General features: G+C 36.7%; 3 protein-coding genes and 1 pseudogene across 5 annotated transcripts; 2 read left to right on the forward strand and 2 right to left on the reverse strand.

Moving 5' to 3' along the window:
* The first annotated feature begins 1913 nt into the window (after positions 1 to 1913).
* On the forward strand, positions 1914 to 10630 carry LOC111790545 (E3 ubiquitin-protein ligase UPL4-like). 3 transcript variants are annotated; one of them, XM_023671484.1, is made up of 17 exons: positions 1914 to 2113; positions 2680 to 3348; positions 3495 to 3605; positions 3741 to 3857; positions 3960 to 4118; positions 4262 to 4423; positions 5114 to 5260; positions 5333 to 5454; positions 5539 to 6679; positions 7162 to 8349; positions 8432 to 8662; positions 8741 to 8845; positions 9416 to 9496; positions 9577 to 9645; positions 9755 to 9883; positions 9976 to 10059; positions 10162 to 10630. In XM_023671484.1, the coding sequence occupies exons 2-17, from the start codon at positions 2716 to 2718 to the stop codon at positions 10225 to 10227; spliced, it is 4545 nt and encodes a 1514-aa protein (XP_023527252.1). In that variant the 5' UTR covers positions 1914 to 2113; positions 2680 to 2715; the 3' UTR covers positions 10228 to 10630. The 3 variants fall into 3 exon arrangements, with proteins under 3 accessions (XP_023527252.1, XP_023527254.1, XP_023527253.1); XM_023671486.1 differs by having other exon boundaries at positions 5539 to 6604; XM_023671485.1 differs by having other exon boundaries at positions 2737 to 3348.
* A 724-nt stretch (positions 10631 to 11354) lies between these two features.
* On the forward strand, positions 11355 to 14144 carry LOC111791247 (pentatricopeptide repeat-containing protein At3g09650, chloroplastic). The gene has a single exon (XM_023672513.1). It carries the CDS (start codon positions 11613 to 11615, stop codon positions 13836 to 13838), a length of 2226 nt encoding a protein of 741 aa, XP_023528281.1. The 5' UTR covers positions 11355 to 11612; the 3' UTR covers positions 13839 to 14144.
* LOC111791582 lies at positions 12091 to 18920 on the reverse strand (annotated as a pseudogene).
* Positions 18921 to 19243: 323 nt separating this feature from the next.
* On the reverse strand, positions 19244 to 23914 carry LOC111789741. The gene is made up of 8 exons (XM_023670416.1): positions 23681 to 23914; positions 23103 to 23312; positions 22755 to 23021; positions 22249 to 22283; positions 21711 to 21806; positions 21270 to 21387; positions 20600 to 21180; positions 19244 to 20342 (listed from the first exon to the last, which is right to left on the reverse strand). Exons 1-8 carry the CDS (start codon positions 23802 to 23804, stop codon positions 19920 to 19922), a joined length of 1854 nt encoding a protein of 617 aa, XP_023526184.1. The 5' UTR covers positions 23805 to 23914; the 3' UTR covers positions 19244 to 19919.
* Between the last annotated feature and the right edge of the window lie 102 nt (positions 23915 to 24016).

A 24016-nucleotide genomic window follows, 5' to 3' on the forward strand; every position in this document is an offset into this window, starting at 1 on the left:
AGTTTGGTAAAATTATTCTTCATCTGATATTAAAACGCTAATGAGTTTGGCAAGCCGAAAATCTTCTATATTAGTCGAACTTTCATGAAATTAAAAATTGATTTTTTTAAGAAACACCACTAATATGCATTTCTTAATATTCGGTAAGAAAAAAATCTACCGTAAGAAGGAACTAGCATACGAACTAACTAATATGCTCAAATTTAATGAAAATTTAATGTACGAGAAGTGAGAAGTACATGGAATGGAACGCAAAAGGAACTATTTAATGATTTCTTAATATTCGATTTCTTAATACTCAGAAAAGAAAAAAAATTGAAAAATTGATAAAGTTGGTTAGTGAGAAGTAACCTGAAGCGTACAAGAACTATTTAATGATTTCTTAATATTACGATAAGAAAAAAATTGATAAAGCATATGTATAAGACGAGAAGTAGGGCAAAAATAATTATTTAATATTTAATGATTTTCTTACTATTCAAAAATGGAAAAGCTGGACAAAATAGAAATTTTGTTAAAATAATAAATAAAATAAAGAAATGGAAAACAATGTTTTCTTATTATTTAAGGAAGACGAAAATTGAGAGAGAGCAAATAATAATAATAATAATCATATGTAATTTCAACCTTTTTATAAAATAAATTATATTTCATTAATTTTTTTATTTTTAAGTATTTTTTTTGTAGGTAAGTATCAAATTTAAAAAATAGAAAAGATAAATTCTAATTAATTAAATAGAATATATTTAAATAATTCTGTTATATTTTAAAATGAAATACATAAAGTAAAAAATAATATAAAATAAATTAATACTATACATATCACACGATTTCAATGAATATTTTCGGTAAACATTAGTTCATGAACGTATAAATATTTTTAATTTATGGATGGGAAGAACCACTAAAAGAAAAGGTGATTAGTTTGAGAAGTAAACAAGCACAACTCGACCTAGCGTAGTTGCTGACTCAGCCCTCTAAGAAGCACAACACTCTTTGGTCTTCNCGGATATATGTTTCATTGCGCTTATCTCTTTTAATTCTCTTATTATTTTTTTTTTCTTTTAAAAAAACAAGAGATTATGTTTTTTTAATTGAATTTATACCATGATGTCTACAATAAATTAAATGAAGCCTAATATGACATACTCTAATTACGTGACATCGACGCCTTACTTAAAATCAATCATCTACTTTCAATAGTTAGGATGGAGTGAAAAAAATGGTAAAATACATTCCACATCAAAATCGTCAAGATATTCGTATTTTGAATATATTAATTAGTTCTAACTTTAATCGATCATTTATAGATTGGTCCAATCAGTTGTTGACAAGTAGGATCCATAGGTTATTATACATCAAAATCGTCAAGACGTTCGTCTTTTGAATATATTAATTAGTTCTAACCTTACTCGATCATTTATAGATTGGTCCAATCAGTTGTTGACAAGTAGGATTCATAGGTTATTATTCATTTAAGAAATATCCACTTTAATTAATATGCATATAGTTATATAGTTATACAATTTTACTCTATCATCCCTACAAAATTGTTATCTCATTTTTTAACCATACTACTCGAACTAATTTATGGTAAGATTTGATCAAAATAATTAATATAACGTGACACTATTTTAATTTATTTTTAAAATTCTATTTTAATTAAAAACCCACATTAACCCTTTCATTTCATATAAATATTTGAGAATTTACCTTCTAAAAAGATTTAGTTTAACCTAGAAATATTGATATGAAATATCTTAGAGATCAAAAAGAAATATTGATATGAAATATCTTAGAGATCAAAAACTAAATTATAATTTAAACTAAGAATAGGATGAGAATAATGAAAAAGAGAACAAATAATAAAATATATATTGATCAAACAAATTCAGTTCTTTCAGTCTTTCATATATATCTTTTGAGCTCTAGCGTTTTCTCTGTTTTTTCATCATCCTCACCCAAGAGAACTTTACAATTTCGATCACAATAAAAGCATCAGCCGTGGGAGTTGCGTTCCGGCGTGTATGGTGAAGTTTTTTCCTTGAAAAAACTCTCGTAATTTTTCATCGTGCTTTCGGAATTTCGCGAGTCTTCGGTTTGCAGCGCTAAGGTACTAAGAAATATCAGATAATTTTTTTTCTGTCTGATCGTAAATCCGTGTTTACATTCGTAATTTTTGATATCGTTCTTCATCGTATTCGCTTCGGCTTTCGTCTAATTTTGGCTGTTAGAAGGGGACTAGTTTCGAGCTTACTGGAGAAACTTAGTTATGTGTTGGAGATTGTTAAGCATATATGATATAAAATTTNTTTTTTTTTTTTTTTTTTTTTTTTTTTTTTTTTTTTTTTTTTTTTTTTTTTTTTTGTTCAAATTTAAGGCGTACATAATTTATTTCATATTTAGCTCTTAAGGTTTGAGGTAGACAATTCTCAATCGAATGTTCCAATTTCTATCTGATTATTCTGTGGATTCTGGATTGGAATGATCACTTCTGAGAGCTTTTCGATCTATTGAAGTGAAATTGTTAGTGTTGAGCCAAATATCATTTGTTATCGCGTCTTTTATTTAAGTTTTGTCTTCCTGCATAGTTTGGTTCTGATCATTAATAATATGCAAATTATTGAAGCATAATAACTTTGTCAATCTTATGCGATGTTGGATCTCTTAATTATATAGGAGGTTTAGGTCTCTATTAGAGCCAATAAATGATAAATGGGAAATCGTGGCCAAAAGCGTGCAGAAATGGTGGACAGATTACCTGCTGATAAACGGACATGCAGTTCATTGGAATTCAGACCAAGCTCATCTAATTCATCTGTGCAAATGCACGTGACATCGACTAATTCAAGTCCTGGCATCCATGAGAATGACATGGACACTTCATCGTCTGCTTCTGCTTCCAGTCGTTCAGAGGGAGAACATGATAAGGATTCAGCCTACGGGTCTTGTGATTCAGATGATGCAGAACAAAAACATAGTGATCTTCGTAATTGTCAGAGGCAAAGATCATCTAGTGATCACGAACGATTTAAAAGGATTTTATCAAGTTTGGGCGAAGAATCTGATACATCTGCCCAAATACTACTGCTGACGGATCTATGTGAGGTTTTATCATTCTGCATGGAAAGTTCACTATCGAGCACGACATCAGATTCGTTATCTATAATTCTTGTCAATCTGGTGAAACTTGATAGCAACTCAGAGATAGTGCTATTGGCTTTAAGGGCTTTAACTTATTTATGCGATGCATACCCCAGAGCATCTAGTTTTATTGTTCGCCATGGCGGAGTTCCTGCCCTCTGTCAGAGGCTAGGAGTTATTGTGTACTTGGATGTTGCTGAACAGGTGATATCATCATGCTATCTTGATTGTTCTTGTTAGTTCATTTATCAAATTATATTCTTCAAGATATTATAATCGACAGCTCATCGTTGAATACTGAATCCTGAATACTGTTGCTATAATTTGAAGGAGTTTCTGTTTTAATGTAGTGTCTGCAAGCATTGGAAAGAATATCACAGGAACACCCAGTTGCATGCTTAGAGGGTGGTGCAGTTATGGCTGTGTTAACTTTTATCGATTTTTTTTCTAGTAGCATACAAGTAAGTCATTTTCCCTTCTTTTTGTTAAATCAATCTTGACAGCTTGGTGGAGCTCATGTTCCTATTATTTTGTTCCTGCGAAACCCCATGATCAGAAAATTGAAAATTTTAATGTGTAAATCTGGTTTGGATCAGAGGACGGCTCTTCGCACAGTGGTGAATATCTGCAAAAAACTTCCTTCCGAGTGTCCACAAACTTTAATTGAGGCTGTTCCTATTCTATGCAATCTTTTTCAGCATGATGATGGGGAGGTTTGAATAACTGAAATTGAATGCTTCATGTTGCTTTATTTTAACTTTATTTTTATTTTTTTAAATTATAAATCTTCTCCTTGCTATATTGTCACATTTCAGCTGGTAGAGAATGTGGCTCGATGCATGATCAAAATAGCTGAGTGTGCACATCAATCCTGCGAGATTTTGGATGGGCTCTGTCAGCATGGACTGATTCAACAAGTCATTCGCCTTATAAACTTGAATAGCCGAACTTCTTTGTCCCAGACCATTTACAATGTAAGAGAATCATACAAGAAGGAACCAATGGTTTAATATTTTATATATTTTTATTTTAGTAAAATACGGATGATCTTCTCCCCTTTGCCTCTACTATCATCTTTAGGGAAGAATGGTGAAATGACCATAAACTTTCGTCGCAGGATTTGCTTGGTATACTTGTCAAACTATCTTCAGGATCCATTGTTGCTTTCAAAACTCTTTATGAGCTAGACATTAGCAACACTTTGAAGGAAATATTATCTGTTTACAACCTCTCGCATGGGATGTCTTCATGTGCTGTAGTTGATGGGCAACGCAACCAGGTATTAGACTTTTAACATGTACTGTTTTTTGAAACTAGGGGAAGACTGACTGTGCTATGACAGTTCTCTTTTAAAACAAAAAATTATAGTGAACTTACGGAGGGAGAAAATGAAAAAAGCACTTACAATCATAGAAATCCTTTTTTTAAGTGTTGCAGAATATTAATTGATAACCACAGTTATCTAAAAGTTTTCGTCCAAATCTCAAGCCATGGATTCGACTTGATATATTAATGTCGTGCAATATAAAGCTAAAAAACCAAGATGCTCTGTTAAGTATATATCATCTCCACCTCCTAGCCTCCACTTTACCTTACTTTCACTTGGTAGCCTGAGCTAGGAGAACCGCTATTTTAATATTTTGCTCCTTTTTAATGCTTTCTATAAATGTAACAGTCCTTTTAAAGTTTTCAGTTTATCTTTTTTAATTATGAATTGACGAGATTTCTTGTAATTCCCCTCTTATAGTTTAGGAGTGTTTTATACTCCTTTTCTCATTTCATTTATCAATAAAATTCCCGTAGTTTCCTTCTCAAAAGAAGTTATAGTTCAATAGCTCATAATTGACCTAAACTGGATCTAGAGTTTCAAAGTCTTTCTACACTTGTTTTCCCCTCCAGGTTTGTAGGGTCTGCTTTTGCGATAATTTTAAAATTCTTGGGGATGTATTGTGATTGGTTTTTTGTCCAGGTATGTGAAGTCCTCAAATTGCTTAATGAGCTTCTCCCTACTGAAGATGCAAAGGCAGAACAATTGTCTGAAAAAGTGTCGTTTCTAGCCAGTAATCCCAAGCAACTGCAGAAGTTTGGCTTGGATATACTTCCTTTGCTAGTTCAGGTGGCTATTATATAAGCTAATAAAAAAGCTATAGCCCTTCCCATCTTCTATAACATCACATTTTCGCTGCAGGTGGTTAGTTCTGGTGCAAAATTGTATGTTTGTTGCGGCTGCCTAACTATTATCTACAAGTTTATCTGTCTGGGTGAATCTGACATGCTCGTTGAGTTGCTTCAGAATGCCAACATTTCTAGGTGAATGATGCCTGATATTCCTTTTTATGGTATTTTCAAATTGCTTTCAGAAAGTCTAATGATCTTTTCTGTCTAATTTGTCAGTTTCCTGGTTGGAGTGTTTACTCGAAAAGACCACCATGTGCTGATGTTAGCTTTAAAAATCACTGAGATTATCCTGCAAAAGCTCTGTAGTATATTTTTGAAATCATTTGTCAAGGAGGGTGTCTATTTTGCAATTGGTGCACTAATAACCCCAGAGAAGTATAAGCAGTTGATTTTCCCAGTGTTTGCTGGTGTCCACCCATCATTTGGTTCATGTCAAAAGTCTACAAGAGAAAATGGAAGATGCTTATGTTATGCCTTTTCGAGTGGTTGTTTCTCCTCGGTGGCAGAAACAGGCAGCTGCAAGCTTGATGATGATTCAGTCTATAGTCTTGCAAATCATATAAGAAACAATTATTTTACTGACGAGTTGTGCGACACTGATAAAGGAGTGAGTGATATTCTTCAAAATCTTCTTACTTTTTCTGGGGCCCTAGATGATCTACTGAACTTGTCCCTAATCAAGGACACTCCAGCGCAGGATGAAGAAAAATTTTATGCCTTATTGGCTGAGATTATGTCAAAGCTTAAGTGTGGCGAGCCAATATCCACCTTTGAATTTATTGAAAGTGGAATTGTCAAGTCATTTATAAATTACCTAACTAATGGTCAGTATCTGAGGAAAAAGGGAGAACCACAAACTATATCTAGACAATTTTCAATTATGGAAAGAAGATTTGAGGCTTTTGCAAGGCTACTATTTTCTAGTTCAGATCACCCATCTGTAAACTTGCCAGTTAGGGTACTGTTAAGGAAATTACAGATCTCACTTTCTTCTTTAGAAAACTTTCCTGTTATTTCTAGCCAGGGATTCAAACATAGGAACTATTTTGCTACAGTTCCAAACGGTCGGTGCATACCACATCCTTGTGTGAAAGTTCGGTTTGTGAGAGGAGATGGGGAAACAGATCTCTGTGACATTACTGGGGATATCCTGACTGTTGACCCCTTTTCTTCTTTGAATGCCATTGAAGGATTTCTATGGCCCAAAGTTAGCAGAAAAAAAGCTGAGCAGTCCTCTGAAGCCGATAGCCTGAGGGAGCATCAAGTTAAACTACTCTCAAATGTATGTTCTTACTTTGGTGTTAACTCCGAACTAGTGGGGTCTAACAGCAAGTCTTCAGATTTGCCTGAAATTGAGGTCCCTTCCTGTTTTCTTTTTGAAATATTTGTAATGTTGAGAAAACAATAAACTTCTCTTAAATTGTATGATACTTGAAGTAGGGGTGATTATAATTCAGGCAAATAAGGCCAACATAACTAAATCCATTTGGTTTGAGTTTAATTATTTTAAGTGAAGGAATACAATCATATGAAACTTATGCTGTAAGTTGATCATTTTTATAAGCATATACATGAAACCGTGTTATAAGATGGATCAGTTCTAGAATTTGCAGACTCATCCATTGCAAATTTCATTTCATTGTTTTGGGTTCAGCTGATGCATTTTTCTCCTTCCAAGTAAATTAGGATAAATATTATGGTTTCATGCAGAATATTCTCGTGTAATTGGTTGGCTTATGTTTCTTATATTGTCTCTTTGAGTGCCTGCTTAATCCATGATTGAAGCATTGATCATATTCTGTGCACTCATAAATTTATCTTAACCTTGTTTTGGATCAGGTATCTGTAGAAGTCAGCACTGATGAGAAATCACAGGGTTCTGCATCTTCTAGTAAGAAAGGCACGAAGCCCAAATTGTTACTTTACCTTGAGGGAAAGCAGCTGGAGCCCACCTTGACACTTTACCAGACAATTCTCCAGCAACACATCAAAGAAAATGAAGCAATATCTGGCACGAAAGTATGGAGTCAAGTATATACAATAATGTATAAACGTGCTGGAGAGGTGGAGGACAACAGTTGTAACCAATTCTTTTCTGCATCCGACAAAGGTGCAACGTTGCATTTCTCTTCATTTTTCTGTGGCATTCTAGATTGTGATCTGCCTTCTGACTTGGCAAGAGAAAGTCCTGTTTATGATGTTTTATTTCTTCTAAGGATCATAGAGGGTATGAACAGAATGGCATTTCACATTATGTCACATGAAAGAATCCGTGCTTTTTCTGAAGGGAGAATTAGTACCTTGGACAATATAAAGCTGTCAGTTCCTTCAGTGTCGCAGAATGAATTTGTAAACAGCAAACTGACTGAAAAACTTGAACAGCAGATGAGGGACTTTTCTGCTGTTTCTATCGGTGGCATGCCTTTATGGTGTAAGGAACTTATGGATTCATGCCCTTTCTTATTTAGTTTTGAGGCAAGGCGCAAGTACTTTCGCATAGTAGTATTTGGCATGCCACAACAGCCATATGTAAGATCATACAGTGACTTGGGAACCTCAAATGGCGTACGATCAAGTTCTGGTGGCTTGCCTCGCAAGAAGGCATTAGTACTCCGCGACAAAATTCTACTTTCTGCTGCCAAAATGATGGATCAGTATGCACATCAGAAAGTACTCCTAGAGGTGGAATATGATGAAGAAGTTGGCACTGGGCTTGGTCCAACATTAGAATTCTATACTCTTGTCAGTCAAGAATTTCAGAAGTATGGCCTTGGAATGTGGAGAGGGGATCATGATGCATTTATACCTGGAAAGAGTCTTAACATTGAGGGTAGAGAAACTATAGAATCTCCATTTGGACTTTTCCCCCGTCCATGGCTATCAACTGTTGATATCGGCGAGCTACAATTTTCTGAAGTAATTAAAAAGTTCACACTTATGGGACAAATAGTGGCAAAGGCCATTCAGGATGGTAGGGTTATGGATATATACTTCTCCAAAGCCTTCTATAAACTAATACTTGGGCAGGTACCTGCATGAAATTCTTTCAAGTGCATTCCTCTCGTCTTTTTTTGTCTTCCATTATTTGATTTCTTGTTTATTCTTGTAGGAGGTGAGTATATATGATATCCAATCATTTGATCCAGAGCTCGGAACCGTTCTGCTAGAGTTTCAAGCTTTGGTCAACAGAAGTAAATTATTGGAATCTGTTTGTGAAGAAAACTCATCGTCCAGACTTGAATTTTGTTATCACGATACCAATATTGAGGATCTTTGCCTTGATTTTACTCTTCCTGGTTATCCAGATTGTCGCTTGACTTCTTCTCAAGACAATTCAATGGTAATGCCAATTTTCACTGTGTATGGTTTTATCCTTTTGTACGGATACTCACAAAATACACTTTGACCGTTTCCCCAGGTAAATACAAAAAATTTGGAGGATTATGTCTCTCTTGTTGCAGATGCTACCTTATATTCTGGAATTTCGACACAAATAGAAGCATTTAAATCTGGATTTAATCAGGTCAGATTCACTGTGGCCTCTCTTACAGAAGTTTATTCTTCCCATGTTCATTTTGCCCGTATTCTTGGGAATGTAGTTTATGATATATAGGTTGAAATTTTGTGGAATTCTGTTTAGGGTTCAGATATAGCTTCTTTATTTCATCGATGCCTACAGTGAAATAATTATTAACTGCTTTAATTTCTAGACGTGATACAGGATTACGTTTACTTAAGTGCAGTTGTATTTCTATTATCTCATTCAAATTTTAAGAGTATAACTAGGAATCCATGGTTGGAAGCTCCCGAATGTGTTCATACCAGTGCTACATTGGGAGTATAAATCATGATATAGGCTCCATATAAGGAACGGATGAACTGCAATGTTAAGATGCAAGAAACCTTTCAATGAAATGTCAAGAGCGTTCTCGTCCTTAAAAGAGAAGGCACTCGACAATTTAGTTGGTTTAAAGAAAATTTATTGATTACCATATAAAAATACACTTCTTTTATTTCCCCTCGGGCATCTATCGGTACCTTCGTGCTCTTAACTGATAACCAGAGTACTTCTTTTCTTACTGTCAACACTCAGGTTTTTCCCATAGAACACCTTCAAGTTTTTACTGCAGAAGAACTAGAGCGTTTAATATGCGGAGAACAGGACTCTTGGGCCGTACGTATATCAGCTAACTGTCTCATTTACTCTTGAAGTTATTATCCATTAACTTTGATCTTTGTCATCATTTGGTGCAGTTGAGTGATCTCCTTGACAATATAAAGTTTGACCACGGATATACGGCCAGCAGCCCCTCCATTATTAATGTTAGTTTCTGAAGTGAATCCTAGCTATTGCTTGGTTCAAATATGCATATTATTAGTTGCCAAGATTCTTACCATTTTTTATTTTTATTTTTTTTAATTTTAATTTCAGCTGCTTGAAATTATCCAAGACTTTGACAATGAACAGCAACGGGCATTTCTACAGTTCGTGACTGGGGCGCCAAGGCTTCCTTCCGGAGGCTTTGCATCTCTCAATCCAAAGTTGACCATTGTCCGAAAGGTCTTTTATTATTAACAAATTCTCTTCAAATATTTGATTCAATTTAGCATGTTTTTTACTCAAATTTCCTTTTTGGGATATTTTTTATGCAGCACTCTAGCAATATGGTCGATTCCGACTTACCTAGCGTGATGACCTGTGCAAACTATCTCAAGTTGCCTCCTTACTCTTCAAAGGTGAAGGACTTTTCTAACCGTTCTTATAAAAACAATTGGTTTTCTTTCCATTACAACAAAAATGGTGACTCCAAATTTGGTCTCTATCTGTTTACTGTTCAGGAGATAATGAAAGAGAAGCTGTTATATGCCATAACAGAAGGACAAGGCTCGTTTCATCTTTCGTAGCTTCAAATTTCTACCGTCCGTAGAAAGTGAAATTGGTAATTATCAGAATAACAAAGGCAGCTGTGTAGATAAGGTGAAAATGGATGAAGAATGGCAGCCAGATTGTGGTGTGGACAAGAGGAGGTTTCTTCATCTGGTTCTGGTGGGTAAGTTCCAACGTACATAAATCTTGTGTACATAGGGTAGAATAAGGCTGTACAGGAAATGCAGGGTTTTAGATTTATTATTGGCATGGTCTCCCGTTTTACTTTTTAACCCATTCTGGCACTGTAAATATTTCCTTATAGACCACTAACTCTTTTCTACTTTTCATTTATTGTGCATAGCAACTGTGTGGCTTTGACGTTAATCTATTCAATTTTCTGACCAAGCCAAGCATGGTTAGGAGTGATTTTATTCAAAATGATTTCTTTATCTGTAATTTGTGTATAGTCAAAATTGATTTTGAATGATGATTAAATGTATGTTTAGAAATGAGTTTCGATCATATTGGCTCTAATGCCTTGCCAAAGAATTTGTTTTTCAAATTATAAACTTAATAGAATTTGTTTTGAAAAATTTGAGATTCAAATCTTATATATATATATTGAATCATTGATAAACTCAAGTTGGTAGTCATAAAATGTACCATTAATAATTATTCCTATACCATTTTACGAAACCATAAAATCTGGCATTTTTAGAAGGGTCTTTTGTGTTTCAAAACATTTAACCAAAAAAAAAAAAAGAAAGAAAACTAACCTAATGAAAAAATAAAGATTAGCTGAATGTACATACTTTCTTCACTCCCTTAGCTTTTATATCTTTTCTTTTCTTCTTTTTTATGATTAAAAAAAGAAAGAAAGAAAGAAAAGAAAATTAGAAAAAGAAAAGGAAGAGCAAAGAAAAAGAATGAGGATGATATCTTGAAATAGATATTTANGATGGAAATCCAGAATACTGTTAACAAAATAGAAAAGAAAAATACAAGAAGAAAAAGAAAGAAAAAGGAGATATTGTAAAGCCAAAGGGTTAACCGAAAAGAATAGAAAGAAAGAAAAGAAAATTAGAAAAAGAAAAGGAAGAGCAAAGAAAAAGAATGAGGATGATATCTTGAAATAGATATTTATTTGAAAAATTATTGTGAAAAAAGAAGTTTGAAAATAATATCTTCCTGAAGTAGGGACATGAGGACACCACGCGCTCAACGTAGTGTGTCCATATTCCACCCAACAGACCTGGACTCGTGTCCTCACTCTCATTATCTCCTTCTCTAAAACCCCCCATTTTCCCCCCACTTTTCAGATAAATCCTCCCTCCTTAATCTCTTCCCTTCTATTCCATTCATGGAGCAGCCATGAATCACTGCCGCCGTCGCCGCCTTTTCCTCCGCCTCAACCGTCCCCATGCTCATCTTCACTGCCAATCTTAACTTGCACCTCCCTTTAACCTTTCCCCTTCGGCCCTCTCCACCACTCTCCACCACCACTTCCACTGCTGACACCGCCGCTGCCGCTGCCGCTTTCCGCCCCTTCCTGGTGCACAGCACCGCCCGTCAAACTAGTTTCACTGACCTCTCTCTCCTATCCGATTCGTCTTCCAGTTCCTTAGAACAGAGACTCTTATCACAGCTACGCCAGAGGAAAACGGATGAGGCCTGGATAACGTATACCCAATGTACTAATCTACCCAGCCCTACTTGTCTCAGCCGTTTAGTTTCTCAATTGTCTTACCAAAACACCCCTTCGAGCCTCACTCGAGCTCAGTCCATCCTCACGCGCCTCCGCCATGACAACCAGCTCCATCGTCTCGACGCCAATTCCCTCGGCCTCCTTGCCGTTTCCGCCGCCAAGGCTGGACACACTCCTTACGCCAGTTCTGTCATTAAGTCCATGCTTCGTTCGGGTTACCTTCCCCACGTAAAAGCGTGGAGCGCCGTCGTCAGCCGCCTTGCCGCTTCACCAGACGGTGGACCTGCAGAAGCAATCAAGCTATTCAGTTCAGTGACTCAGCGCCTCCGCCGGTTTGCAGATCCGGCAATAACAGCTGACTCGCGGCCGGACACAGCGGCCTTTAACGGCGTTCTCAATGCCTGCGCCAACATGGGTGCCTATGAGAAGTTTCTGCAATTGTTCGAGGAAATGGGAGAATTTGGTGCTGAGCCTGATGTTTTGACTTACAATGTCATGATCAAGCTCTGTGCGAGAGCCAATAGGAAGGATCTTATTGTGTATGTGTTGGAGATGATCCTTGCAAAGGATATTCCAATGTGTATGACGACTTTGCATTCGGTTGTGGCGGCTTATGTAGGGTTTGGAGATTTGGAAACCGCTGAGAAGGTAGTTCAAGCAATGAGGGAAGGGAAAAGAGATATTTGCAGGATTCTCAGGGATGGTAATTTGAAGGAGATCGAAGATGCGGAAGATTTGAATGAATATGAAGATGAAGATGAAGATGAGATATTCAAGAAGTTGCTTCCTAATTTGAATGAAGATAGTGATTCAGAGCCACCGTTGTTGCCAAAAGCCTATTCTCCTAACTCGAGAATTTATACGACTCTGATGAAAGGGTATATGAATGAGGGTCGAGTAGCTGATACAATACGCATGCTCGAGGCAATGCGCAATCAGGGTGATCAATCCAGTCATCCTGATCATGTATCATATACGACTGTAGTTTCAGCTCTGGTAAAGGCAGGGTCGATGGACCGAGCACGTCAAGTGCTCGCTGAAATGACAAGAATTGGGTGTCCTGCTAATAGAATTACCTACAATATTCTCCTAAAGGGTTATTGCAGGTTGCTTCAGATGGACAAGGCCAGGGAGCTGCTTAAGGAGATGGTCAATGGGGCAGGCATTGAACCTGATGTGGTTTCTTATAACATCTTGATTGATGGATGCATACTGGTCGATGATAGTGCAGGAGCTCTTGGGTTCTTTAATGAGATGCGATCGAAAGGAATAGCACCCACCAAGGTTAGTTATACCACTCTGATGAAAGCTTTTGCTCAGTCGGGTCAACCAAAGCTAGCGAGGAAAGTGTTCGATGAAATGTTGAATGATCCTAGAGTGAAAGCTGATATAGTAGCCTGGAATATGTTGATTGAAGGGTATTGTAGACTAGGATTGATAGAAGAAGCAAAACAATTAGTCCAGAAAATGAAAGAGAATGGATTTTTCCCTGATGTTTCTACATATGGCAGTCTCGCCAATGGAATTTCTTTAGCTAGAAAACCAGGTGAAGCCCTTCTGCTATGGAATGAAGTAAAGGAGAGATGTTCAGTGAATAGAGGACATAAGTCTGATTCTTCATCTCCCCCTCCCTTGAAACCTGATGAAGGGCTATTGGATACTCTAGCCGATATATGTGTCCGGGCTGCTTTCTTTAGGAAGGCTCTAGAAATCGTGGCTTGTATGGAAGAGTATGGGATTCCACCCAACAAGACTAAGTACAGTAGAATTTACGTGGAAATGCATTCTAGGATGTTTACTAGTAAACATGCATCAAAGGCCAGACAGGATAGAAGGATTGAGAAGAAGAGAGCAGCTGAGGCTTTCAAGTTTTGGTTGGGTTTGCCCAATTCTTATTATGGGAGTGAGTGGAGATTGGAGCCTTTAGATCGTGATTATTAAGCCTGGCTCCGGATCGTTCCAACTCATTTCTCATTGGTCCTCTACCTCAACCGTTCGGTATGTCACTGTAGTATATTGTCAAGGATTCCAATAGAAAAAGAAAATACGAAAAAGTAGAAATATTTATAGTGCATATTTGATTTTGTAAAAGTTTTCTGAGGGAAGATAATATATTGGACTGTGCTTATTATGTATGTATTTATGTGGCAGTGCGTGTCTACAGCCTGAACTAGTTCATGTGCATTCCAACTTATGGAAAGCTCTGTGACCATCCTAATTTGAATATATGACCTATATTTGAATTCACAATTTATCTAAAGGGGCTTCTTGAAACATGAAAAACAATGCGTGAACTGCAAAGATAATATGGATATTATCCAGCAGAACAGCATCCTTTATGTACCGTTTAAATATTTCATTCATTGGAATATACTATGCAATTATTTCAGCATCAACTAATAAATAATACGTGCTTGGTATTGTGGAAGAGGCATCTGTAGCCTGGAGACATTGCGGGAGAAAAAATAGAGTAAAAAAAGTATGACCTCTCAATATCGCCCGGTTTTATCCTCCTGGCCTTGCTGATTGACTGGTGTACGATGAGAACAGCACCTGTTTAAAAATATGGATGGGTTAGTGCAAAGATTGATAATGATCTGTTGATGCATAGTTTTGTTTTTTAATTGGTTTTATGCTTGCTAAGAGGATTGTGCACTAAACCTGGTATGTCTTTGGCCCCTTATAAAACAGATATCAAACACTATCAAGATTTTCTATTAAGGTAACGATGTCAGCTACTCCACCAATTCTATCTGCCAAGCTATATATTTCCTGCAGGCAATAGCATATGTGGTTAGCTTAGAGCCGAATGCGATAGGAAAAACCGTCTTTATGCTGCAACTCTGATTGTTTGTGAGTGCACTCATAAATCACTTGGCTTCTTTCTGTTGACTCATTTCCCCCACTTCGACCAAAATCCAGGACGCCATGTTCATCTGCATACTTGTCATAAAGGGATTCCTTCATTATTTCTACCACATCCTGCAAAGTTAATAATACATACGAAATTAGCACTTAAAAACTCGTGCAAGGTGAAGTTTGTAATTTTCTCATGGAATCCGTGTGATACGACCACAATTCGGTTATTAAAAATTAAGCTTGCCAACAACCTTTGTTTCATAATTAGATTTTTATTCTTCCAAAAAAAATCTAAAAAATGGAAATTCTAACGAATATTAGAAACTATGAAAAGAAGANAAAAAAAAAAAAAAAAAAAAAAAAAAAAAAAAGGAAATCTAAAAATGATGACGATGACAGTGTGAGAAACAAAACTAAAAGTGAGTAATAAACAAGCCTAATATTTAAAGACGAGTATGAGTTATAGAAATTAAAATTTGGCTACATCCTTAAATAACTAACCATGGTATCTTGGACTGTAATTTTTTCCCTGAGGTCTACTCGAGCTCGAGCGTCTGCCAGCCTCACCAGACTTTTCAGTTGCCTTGCTGTAACTGGTGTACCATCCGCTCATGATTCTGGTCACGCAGTTGGTAAGTACAATTTCTGCCAGTAGGGCCAACAATAATCTAATGTAAGAAAATCTAGCCATGGAAAATGAAACCTAAGAATTCAAGTGAAATTCAGGTTTCGGGCCACAACACCTGATGTTCTGCAGACATTTATTCAAATTCATCTTTACAGCATCATCCACCATCTGCAAGTACCATAGTGATTTTGGAAAAAGTAAATTATCATCACTTTTTAAGCATCAGATGAGCATTCATATAAAACGCTCTTCAATCAACTACACTCTGTTATTGTAAAACATTGAAAGATTAGATCCAATGTCGTTCAACTTTTACCAACTTGTGAAATCTATGTATGCAATAAGCCCGAAAGACTTGTGCTATTGCTCAGAATAAGCATTTCCGGGGCTCCGAATGTAAGGATTTATACAGTACTAGCGAGTTAAGGAACAAAAGATAAAAGGCTATGAATGACTTCCAAAATCATCAAGCAGCCACAATATTTTGTTTCCACGATTAAAAAAGCAGAGAATCACGACCATTATAAGAACTTATTCCTGGATTTCAAATATAGGAAATGTCGTCTTAGTGCTTAAGAAAAGACAAATACCGGCCTCAAAAGCATGGTCATCTTTCCTGGAATCCCTCACAACAGCTACAGTTAGGCCCGGCCTTGGTTGCTGCATTACCACAAAAATAAATACCATGTGGAGAGACAGCTGCAGTCGCTTGCCGTAGTTGATTTTTGCCAAGTCCAGGACAACCTAAGAAATTGACAATGAAAAGTTATCTATAATGTCTGTTCATTGATCACGCAGCATTCTTTTCAAAATAATTGTTCAAAATCCAGAAGTGAGCATGGGAAAGGATGACATAGAAGCATACCAACATCTATGACATGAATAACCCCTCTAACAGGGACTTTATTCTGGTCTTTTGAATGCTTTCGTACACCACCAAATAGTACTAGTGTTATTCCAGCTTTTCAGATTTAAGTTGATCCACAAAATATAGTTAGCCAAAGAAAATGTTGACAATCAGCAATTCTGAATTTGTATAAAATGTTACCTTTAACAAGTTCATGTCCATAGATGGATGAACATAAGGATTGAAGTATATGACAGAAGACATCCGAACCACATTCCCCAGAGCAGAATTTCATAATAAATTGCAATCTCTTGGGAGAATGAGAAAAAATCAAGCAACTCGGTTTCTCTTGCATTAGAGTTAGAATGTTGCAACTCCTCAGGTGTATAGACTGTGACTTGGAATTTTTTATTGAAACAGCCGCCAGATACAAATAGTTGCCTGAAAATATATGAAAAGTTGCTCAATCTGTACTAGTAAAGAATGGTAATTAGAAACCCACAACATAAACACCTGGTACAAGTGTTATAGTGTAATTAAAAAAAATTAATTGATTTCATAACGCAGCAAATAAGTTAAACTATTTTTAGCCCTATGAATTGATATTATCAGACAGTGAGAGTCGTCGAACTACTTGTTGGTGCGTGATTGTTTTAGTTACTTTATTTTGTTTTTGCACAGGTCTTGGTGTCTGATTTCAATCATTGAAATTTGAAAGTGAAATGACGAAAAATTTACGGAATTGTTAATGTATAGCATAAATATGGTCTCCCCGTTCAAGAAGAAAAATCAATTAAGGTGAACATTACTCAACATCCTAAAACTGTTGAACAAAATAAAAACGTACGAATCAAAATTTATTTTCTGCTTATATAATGAAATTCCTAATGAATAAGATATTGATGTATGTACTTGCAAGCAAGAGAAGTTTAAACAGATCCTATGGGCCAAAGAAAAACATCTGACCCGTCAACTTTTACCACCCATGGGGAAATATAGAAAATACACCAAGTTTGGAAGAAATATTGTACCTCCTCCAATATCCATGTAATTATTAATTACTCTTATGATTCAGTACAGTGATAAAATCTCCAGGGATGCCTGCATCAGCTAGATCTCCAGTCAGTTCACACTCTACAGTTCGAGGCACCCCGCCTTCTTCATGGTCATCAGATTTAGTGAGTTCTTACAGCCTGGAAAGATTTAAGAAGAATCTAATATTTACAGTAGAAGGAAAATGACGGAAAATACACTCAAGAAGGTGTAATTAATAAAACTAAAAAAGAATTGAGAGCATATTCAGCATTTAGAAGTTACCGTATTTTTTGAGAGTCGGTTGCTTCAGCAGTAGTTCGAATGGTGAATGTTTCTTTTACACCCATCCAACTCACAAATGATGGAGGTGAAACCTTGCCATCAGGAAAGATGCGATCAATATTGCTTTTACACTATGCACAATCAAGGTTCATTTGCATCACGAAAGGCTTGAGAGTGCTAACTTTAACAACAATAACGCGCACTGATACAAGCTTGTCTGTCATGTCCCAAAATAATATAGCCTACATCATTTCCTTAAAGTAAACTTCGGGCTTCATAATAAATTTTTTAGAAGCTAACAAGTACCAATATATGACGCCTTCAAGTTCTTCAAAGCAAGCATAGATTCTGATTAGTTGTGCAATCGAACTAGGATTTGACGTCTTCTAAATTGTTCATCCATTTGGTCCTCATTACCTGCTTTAAAGACGAGTTAAGCATCCTAAGCTGAAACTCTGAAAGTATTTTATAGTATATAAATAGAGAATGAAATTCTCGCAATAATTTGTGTTTACCTGTTGAATTGCAGCACTCATACATTTGAGAACAACTTTAGGATTTTCCTTTAGCATTAGGTAAAATCCATGTTGATCGCAAGTCTTCCGGGACTGTTGAAAGTCGATAGACAAAATAAAGATGACACGATCATCACCGACAGCCTGTTAAAATAATTGAACGTCAGTTCCCTCCTCCACGTGATGCTAAGAACAAGTGAGAGGAGCATCGATAGGATTAGTCAGCTACTTTTGCAAAGCAACAGATTGAAATGTTTTTGCATTATAAAGGTGAAAACGCGATGGATATTGGATATGAAACGAATCCAATCTACCTAACAATATTTACATTAACTACTCGGATCCAGAACCAAATTCAAACTACGCTTCGTTTCAAGTATAGTAGGAGGAGATGTTGATTACCAGCAGTTACTGACTTAGACAAATGAAAATCAGTTCCTCCAACCTAGAAACGAGGCATTTCTAGTCTCTGTTATAGTGCACAAGAAAAGCGTACCGAGATATCTGTTGACCCTAAAACAGTCTCAAGATTCAATAGGAAATCGATGTTGCGAAATCAACTGAATCGCGCAAGCTGGAAGCGACCTTGCAGGAGCTACCTACGTCCAATTCTTGATGCAAGAACGTATCTCGAACAATTAAAACCCGCGCCACAGAATTTAGTCAACTTATCCCAAGAAAACGAACAAAAATGAAAAATCAAACTCAAACGAGAGAGAGAATCACCTGTGAAGCGAGATGTCGACCTGCGGGAGAAGAAAAAGGAAAATGAGCTTGAGCCATCCATTTTCGACAGTGAAGACAACGCGGGAAACTCCCGGCTCCATGCGTGTCTTCTCTATGTATGATTCGTCCATTTTTGGCGGGAAAGATAGAAGGCAGCGGTTTAGTTTAGGAATGTAGACTGGGCCGGCCATGGGCCCACCCGATGCGTTTTAGTTTTATTTTTGAAATATATTTGAATTATCATTTATCTTAAAAACAAAAAACAAAAAACAATTTCATTTATCTCAACATATTTCTGTCATTTTTACACTTTTTTGGGATTAAAATTTTAATTTACTTTTTACAAACTTGGGTTTACTCTGTCGACTTAGTCAATCTATAATTAATATAGTATTGTTACATTGTTCTCTTTTCACATTCAAATACGATCTAAAAGGTTTTAAACATAATCAGATGGATCCATAATCCTACAATAAAGTTTTCATTGAAACCCAGAAATGTTGAGTACGGGAAAGGGTTAAATGAGGAACATCTACAACACTATTCATGAACTAAAAAGGTAAAACATGACAACCACTTTTTGGATTCTGAAAGGTTCGAAATTCTTGTTCTGCCGAGATCACAAGCACCACGAGTACACAGACACGACGACAACGGCGATACCAAGTCAGCAATGCCCCCATATGATTGGTATCAGATGCTCAGCTTGCAGCACAACGACCTTCACATTTCACCATTAAACCCAGATTTGGAATACAACATATCATGAAACACTGGACCAGACGGACACCAGGATAAGCCACAGCCGTTAGTATTGTGTTCTTGCTAAGATGGCAACAGAGGCCATTCTTGATCCACATCTACGGCTGCCGCAGCTGAGAAAAGATCTTTTGGGCCTGTATGGAATGATTTTCAGTTACCTAAGTTAGATGAGCAGTGAGAGGCATCAGTGAACCTTTGAGTTTTGACAAGAAAGTGGGAGGCTTCCTTTGGGACATTATCAGATATTCACAAGCCGAGAGTCCTGATCAACAGTTAATTAACTCTTTCGAGTATCGAAACCCGCCCAAATTCATGATTCTGACTTACCTTACTGCAAGCATAAAGTTGGCAAAAGCATACCATCAACATTAGGTCTGGAAGTTCGGTAAGCTGTTGTTAGGCTCTCTGTTGGTGTTAGCTGTTGTCATTTTGTTTGCATAACTGCAAGATTCATTCTCTTTGCTCATCTCCTCCCTCAAAGCACCTGAATTCCTATTACTTTCTGCACATGAACCTGAATTGTGTGAATAGGTATTCCGTCCTTCACGACAAAGCTCCTTGATTTCTTGGTCATTCGTTTTGGACATCTTCGTTGTAATTGGTTTATTTGATTTCGAATTCATATTAGGCTGAATATTAGCACGAGTTGCGGTCTTGGGTAACACTCTAGCGGGTTGAACCCTTGAAGGCTTGGTCTTACTTTGGCCTCCATTTGTGCTAACATTTCCAGCTCCAGTCTTAGTCATGCCACCAGGTACAGCAAGATTAGATTTCATGCTAGATGTTTTCCCCTACAAAATACAGTCACAAAAAGGTCTTTAAATGTCACAATTCTGGAATTTTGAAAAATAAAAACACGAGGTATGTTTGTTTTCCAGAGTTTATGACAAGGCAGATTATGAGAAAGAACCGAGTGCTCTCTATGCTGTCACCATCGGGAAGGCTTATGACAACAATTTTTTAGCTTCCTTGCTTAGCATAACGACTTGAAAAAAAAACACCTTTCAACTAAAGATACTGGTTCATATAATAAAAACACAAAACTTACCCCATCAAAGTATCCAATTTTAGGTGATGGCAATCGAAGGCCCGAAGGCTTCATTGAAGTAGGAGGAAGTGTAGAAGACTGCGAAGTTTTCTTTACTGGCTGAGATCGCAAACCAGTAGTCTGAGTATTGGGTCCAACAAGATGGTTTCCTCCATCATTAGATGTGTCACTGTCTATAGAGATTCTTTTGCTCGAAACTGAGTGAAGGCTGGCTCTTGTGCTATTTGATCGTTGTTCAAGAGTAGAATTTGATGATGACTCTGTCGACCACTCACTAATAGAACTAGCAGGTGATATTCCTGAAGAATGCTTAGTTTGGGATATCAAGTAAGACGAGAGACGAGAATTCTCAATAGGAGTTTTGACCTTCAATCCAACTCGTGATGACATTTTTGGGATACAGCCAGAGGAAGGTGAAGCCTTACCCTCTGTTTTTCTCCTCGCATCTTTGGAGAAAGAGTTACCGACCTTGTCAGATGAACTACGAGAAACGTCAAAGGAAGTCTTTTGCTGAATCTTAGCTGCAGTTGGAATTCGGGTAAGCTTAGCAGTACTTCTAAGACTAACTGAATCCCGCCTGCCTGCAATTAGCGTGAAAAGAGGTTGAATATGTAGATCTGTGCATCCCATTTCAAAGAATATATTTTGCTAAATTCAAAGTTCTAATCACCTGCACGTCCTGCATCACTGGTAGTGCCATCCTTTTCAGTGGCAGGAAGATTGTGACCAAGGGAAGGCCTCTTTATCGATGTTGAGATCGAAGGAAGCCTGCTGACTGCCTTCAATTGCTAGAAAATTAAGAATAAAAATCTTTCCTCAGAAGCAGCAAAAAAATGTGGGCAAATAAGTAGAAAATGCTCGACAAAGAAATGTGATAGCTATTAGACAGGCAAATCCTAATCCATAGTCAGAAATTTTACTGTTATACACTTCCCTATCTTCCTTGGCATCATTCACTAAAAGCTAACAAACATAATGAACTTCAACGTTAATTTCATACTAATGGAGTAAAATGTAGTCCAACCGAAAAAATCCAGATATAAATTTCGAAACCAGGAGACATTTGAATGATATAGGTTATATATATAAGGCAATTAGGTTTGTGCTTCACCTGTCCACTGCGTGGTTGAGAAGAAGTCTGCATAATAGTTCTACCCGGTCCTTGCAACCCATGAGTTTGCTTTCTGGAAGCAGACCTATCCTTTATCTGAAATATTACACGGTTACATTATGAGTTTGAGTATACAAGAAAGGTTTAAATCTAACTTTGACCTTTGTATTTTTAAACTTATTGATCTTTATACTTTCAAATGTTCTATTTTGATTCCTAAAGTTTGTATAAAAATTTTCTTTGTCCTTGAACACAAGACCTTTTAGTGCATTTAACAAAAATATGACATGGCAGTGTTTTAGTCACCACCTATATTAGGAATGATATCAAATCAGAGAACAAGTGAACCAAAATTTCAGTTAAATGCTAGACAACAAATTTGATAACAATGATAAAAAATAACTTCTATGAAAATTCACGAATCAAAAAACTTTTGAAAGTGTAAAAAACAAAGGATAATAGCTTTAAGGTTCTATCAACGAAAAAGAGATTTACACCTATGAAACACTAAGAGGATGCAAAAATTTGTTCAACTTACCTTATTTTGTGAAGTAAGATCAAGCCGTCCTGGAGCTGAAAATAATGCTTATTGTTAGATTCGGTTCTGATGAGATACAAAGTTATTATATAAAAAATTCATAAATCATGCTCCTGCAGAACTAATCAACAGACAGATACGCATGTAGAAAAAGAAAAGGTACAAATGGGGGGGAAAATACAAAAGCTGAATTGTCAATGGGGGAGGGAAAAGGAGAATAATCTCTCAGCTGTCAGAAAATAGCCGAGGAATGAATAAAGAGAAGAAATTTATGTTTTGTTTTCTCCTGTTCACTTCCGCATGAATCTTTCTATCTAACAAATACAAGGTGGCGATTCGATACAGCACGCACGTAACTTCATGCTTCGGAAAGAAAAGTGGTTCTTCGAGCAGTAACCATACCAAATTTGAGCTAGGTTATAAAGGGCGAGATTCTCATTTTATCTAAATCATGCAAAAACTCACTTTTTTCATTAAACAAGATCTTTGGGTACAAAGTTACTCACATGGCGGTTTGCATGTTGTCTTTCGCCCGGATTCAGCTTTACTCCTCGAGTTACCCATCCCAATAATTCTACTAGATTTCTGAATTGAAGCCCTTACATCTTCGAATAAATTTCCCTCAATGCTTTCCAATGGCATAATTTCACTTTCCAACGAAGAAATTGTATCTGAAGATTTCTGAACATCTTCTGAAATTTTCGGTAGTGCACGCTTTTCAATCCTGCCTACTGGTGCAATCATGCTCGTTAACTCCTCAGGATCCAAAAACCCTGAAATACAAAAGTTTCGAACTGTAAGAGGTATATTGGGACAAAACTAAAACCACATCTCAAAAGCAAATAAAAGAATACCTGCACTAGTGAAGAAAGCGCTATCCCATGCTAAACTCTTACGCAAGTTATATTTTCCATTTCTTCTGATCCTTTCCGGTTCCGAAGATTGGAGTGATTGAGGTTCATCCTCTCTCTGTTCGAAGGCGTCTGTTCCCTCCTCTATTCTGCTAGAATCTACGGTCCCTAATTGTCTGATATCGTCCTGTTCCTCGTCCTCCTTCGTAATGTCTACAAAACCACATAAAAAAAGAAAAAAAAAAGTCCAATAAAATCTCCAAAACTTCAAGTTTCCCAAAATTAAGCAAATCTTCTAGTTCTTAAACCCAAGAAAATCCATGCAAAAGTACCGCAGATGAACAACGCGCAACGAAGTAGAGAAAATTAAATTCTCGACCAAAAACAAAACCAAAGCCACTGCTTGAATTTGAGTGGCAAAAGAGAATATCGAACAACCAAGAAAAAACCATAGAACAGAAATCGAACACAAGCAGCTCCATATTTAGAACATAATGCAGAAACAAAAAATTATCAGAAAAATCAAGATTCGCGACACAATAAACAGAACGAGGGTGAAATGAACAATTTCCGGAACAGACCTAAAGAATTGACGTCGTGGAGATCGCAGGAAGGAGAAGAGAGGAGGAAATCGTCCTCGGAGGCAAAATCGATGAGGCTGAGACGGCTAAAACGCCGATCGTGATCAGCGCCTGCGGCGTCCATGGAGATCGATCTGGAAGATCCGCCAAAGCGATGATGATCCTGAACGATTTTGAAAATCGAAGGCGGAGAGGGACGGGAGGTTTTGGAGAGGGAAAAGGAGGGTTGTGATTATTTTTATTTGTTTGTTTGAAATCGGTGCAAGTGGCGGTTTAAAATTAGAAACTTCTAATTTGCAAAATGGCCCTTTAGTTATAGGATTATTACAATTCCAC

This window comes from Cucurbita pepo, chromosome LG03 (assembly GCF_002806865.2).
Source record: "Cucurbita pepo subsp. pepo cultivar mu-cu-16 chromosome LG03, ASM280686v2, whole genome shotgun sequence".
Lineage (NCBI taxonomy): Eukaryota > Viridiplantae > Streptophyta > Magnoliopsida > Cucurbitales > Cucurbitaceae > Cucurbita > Cucurbita pepo.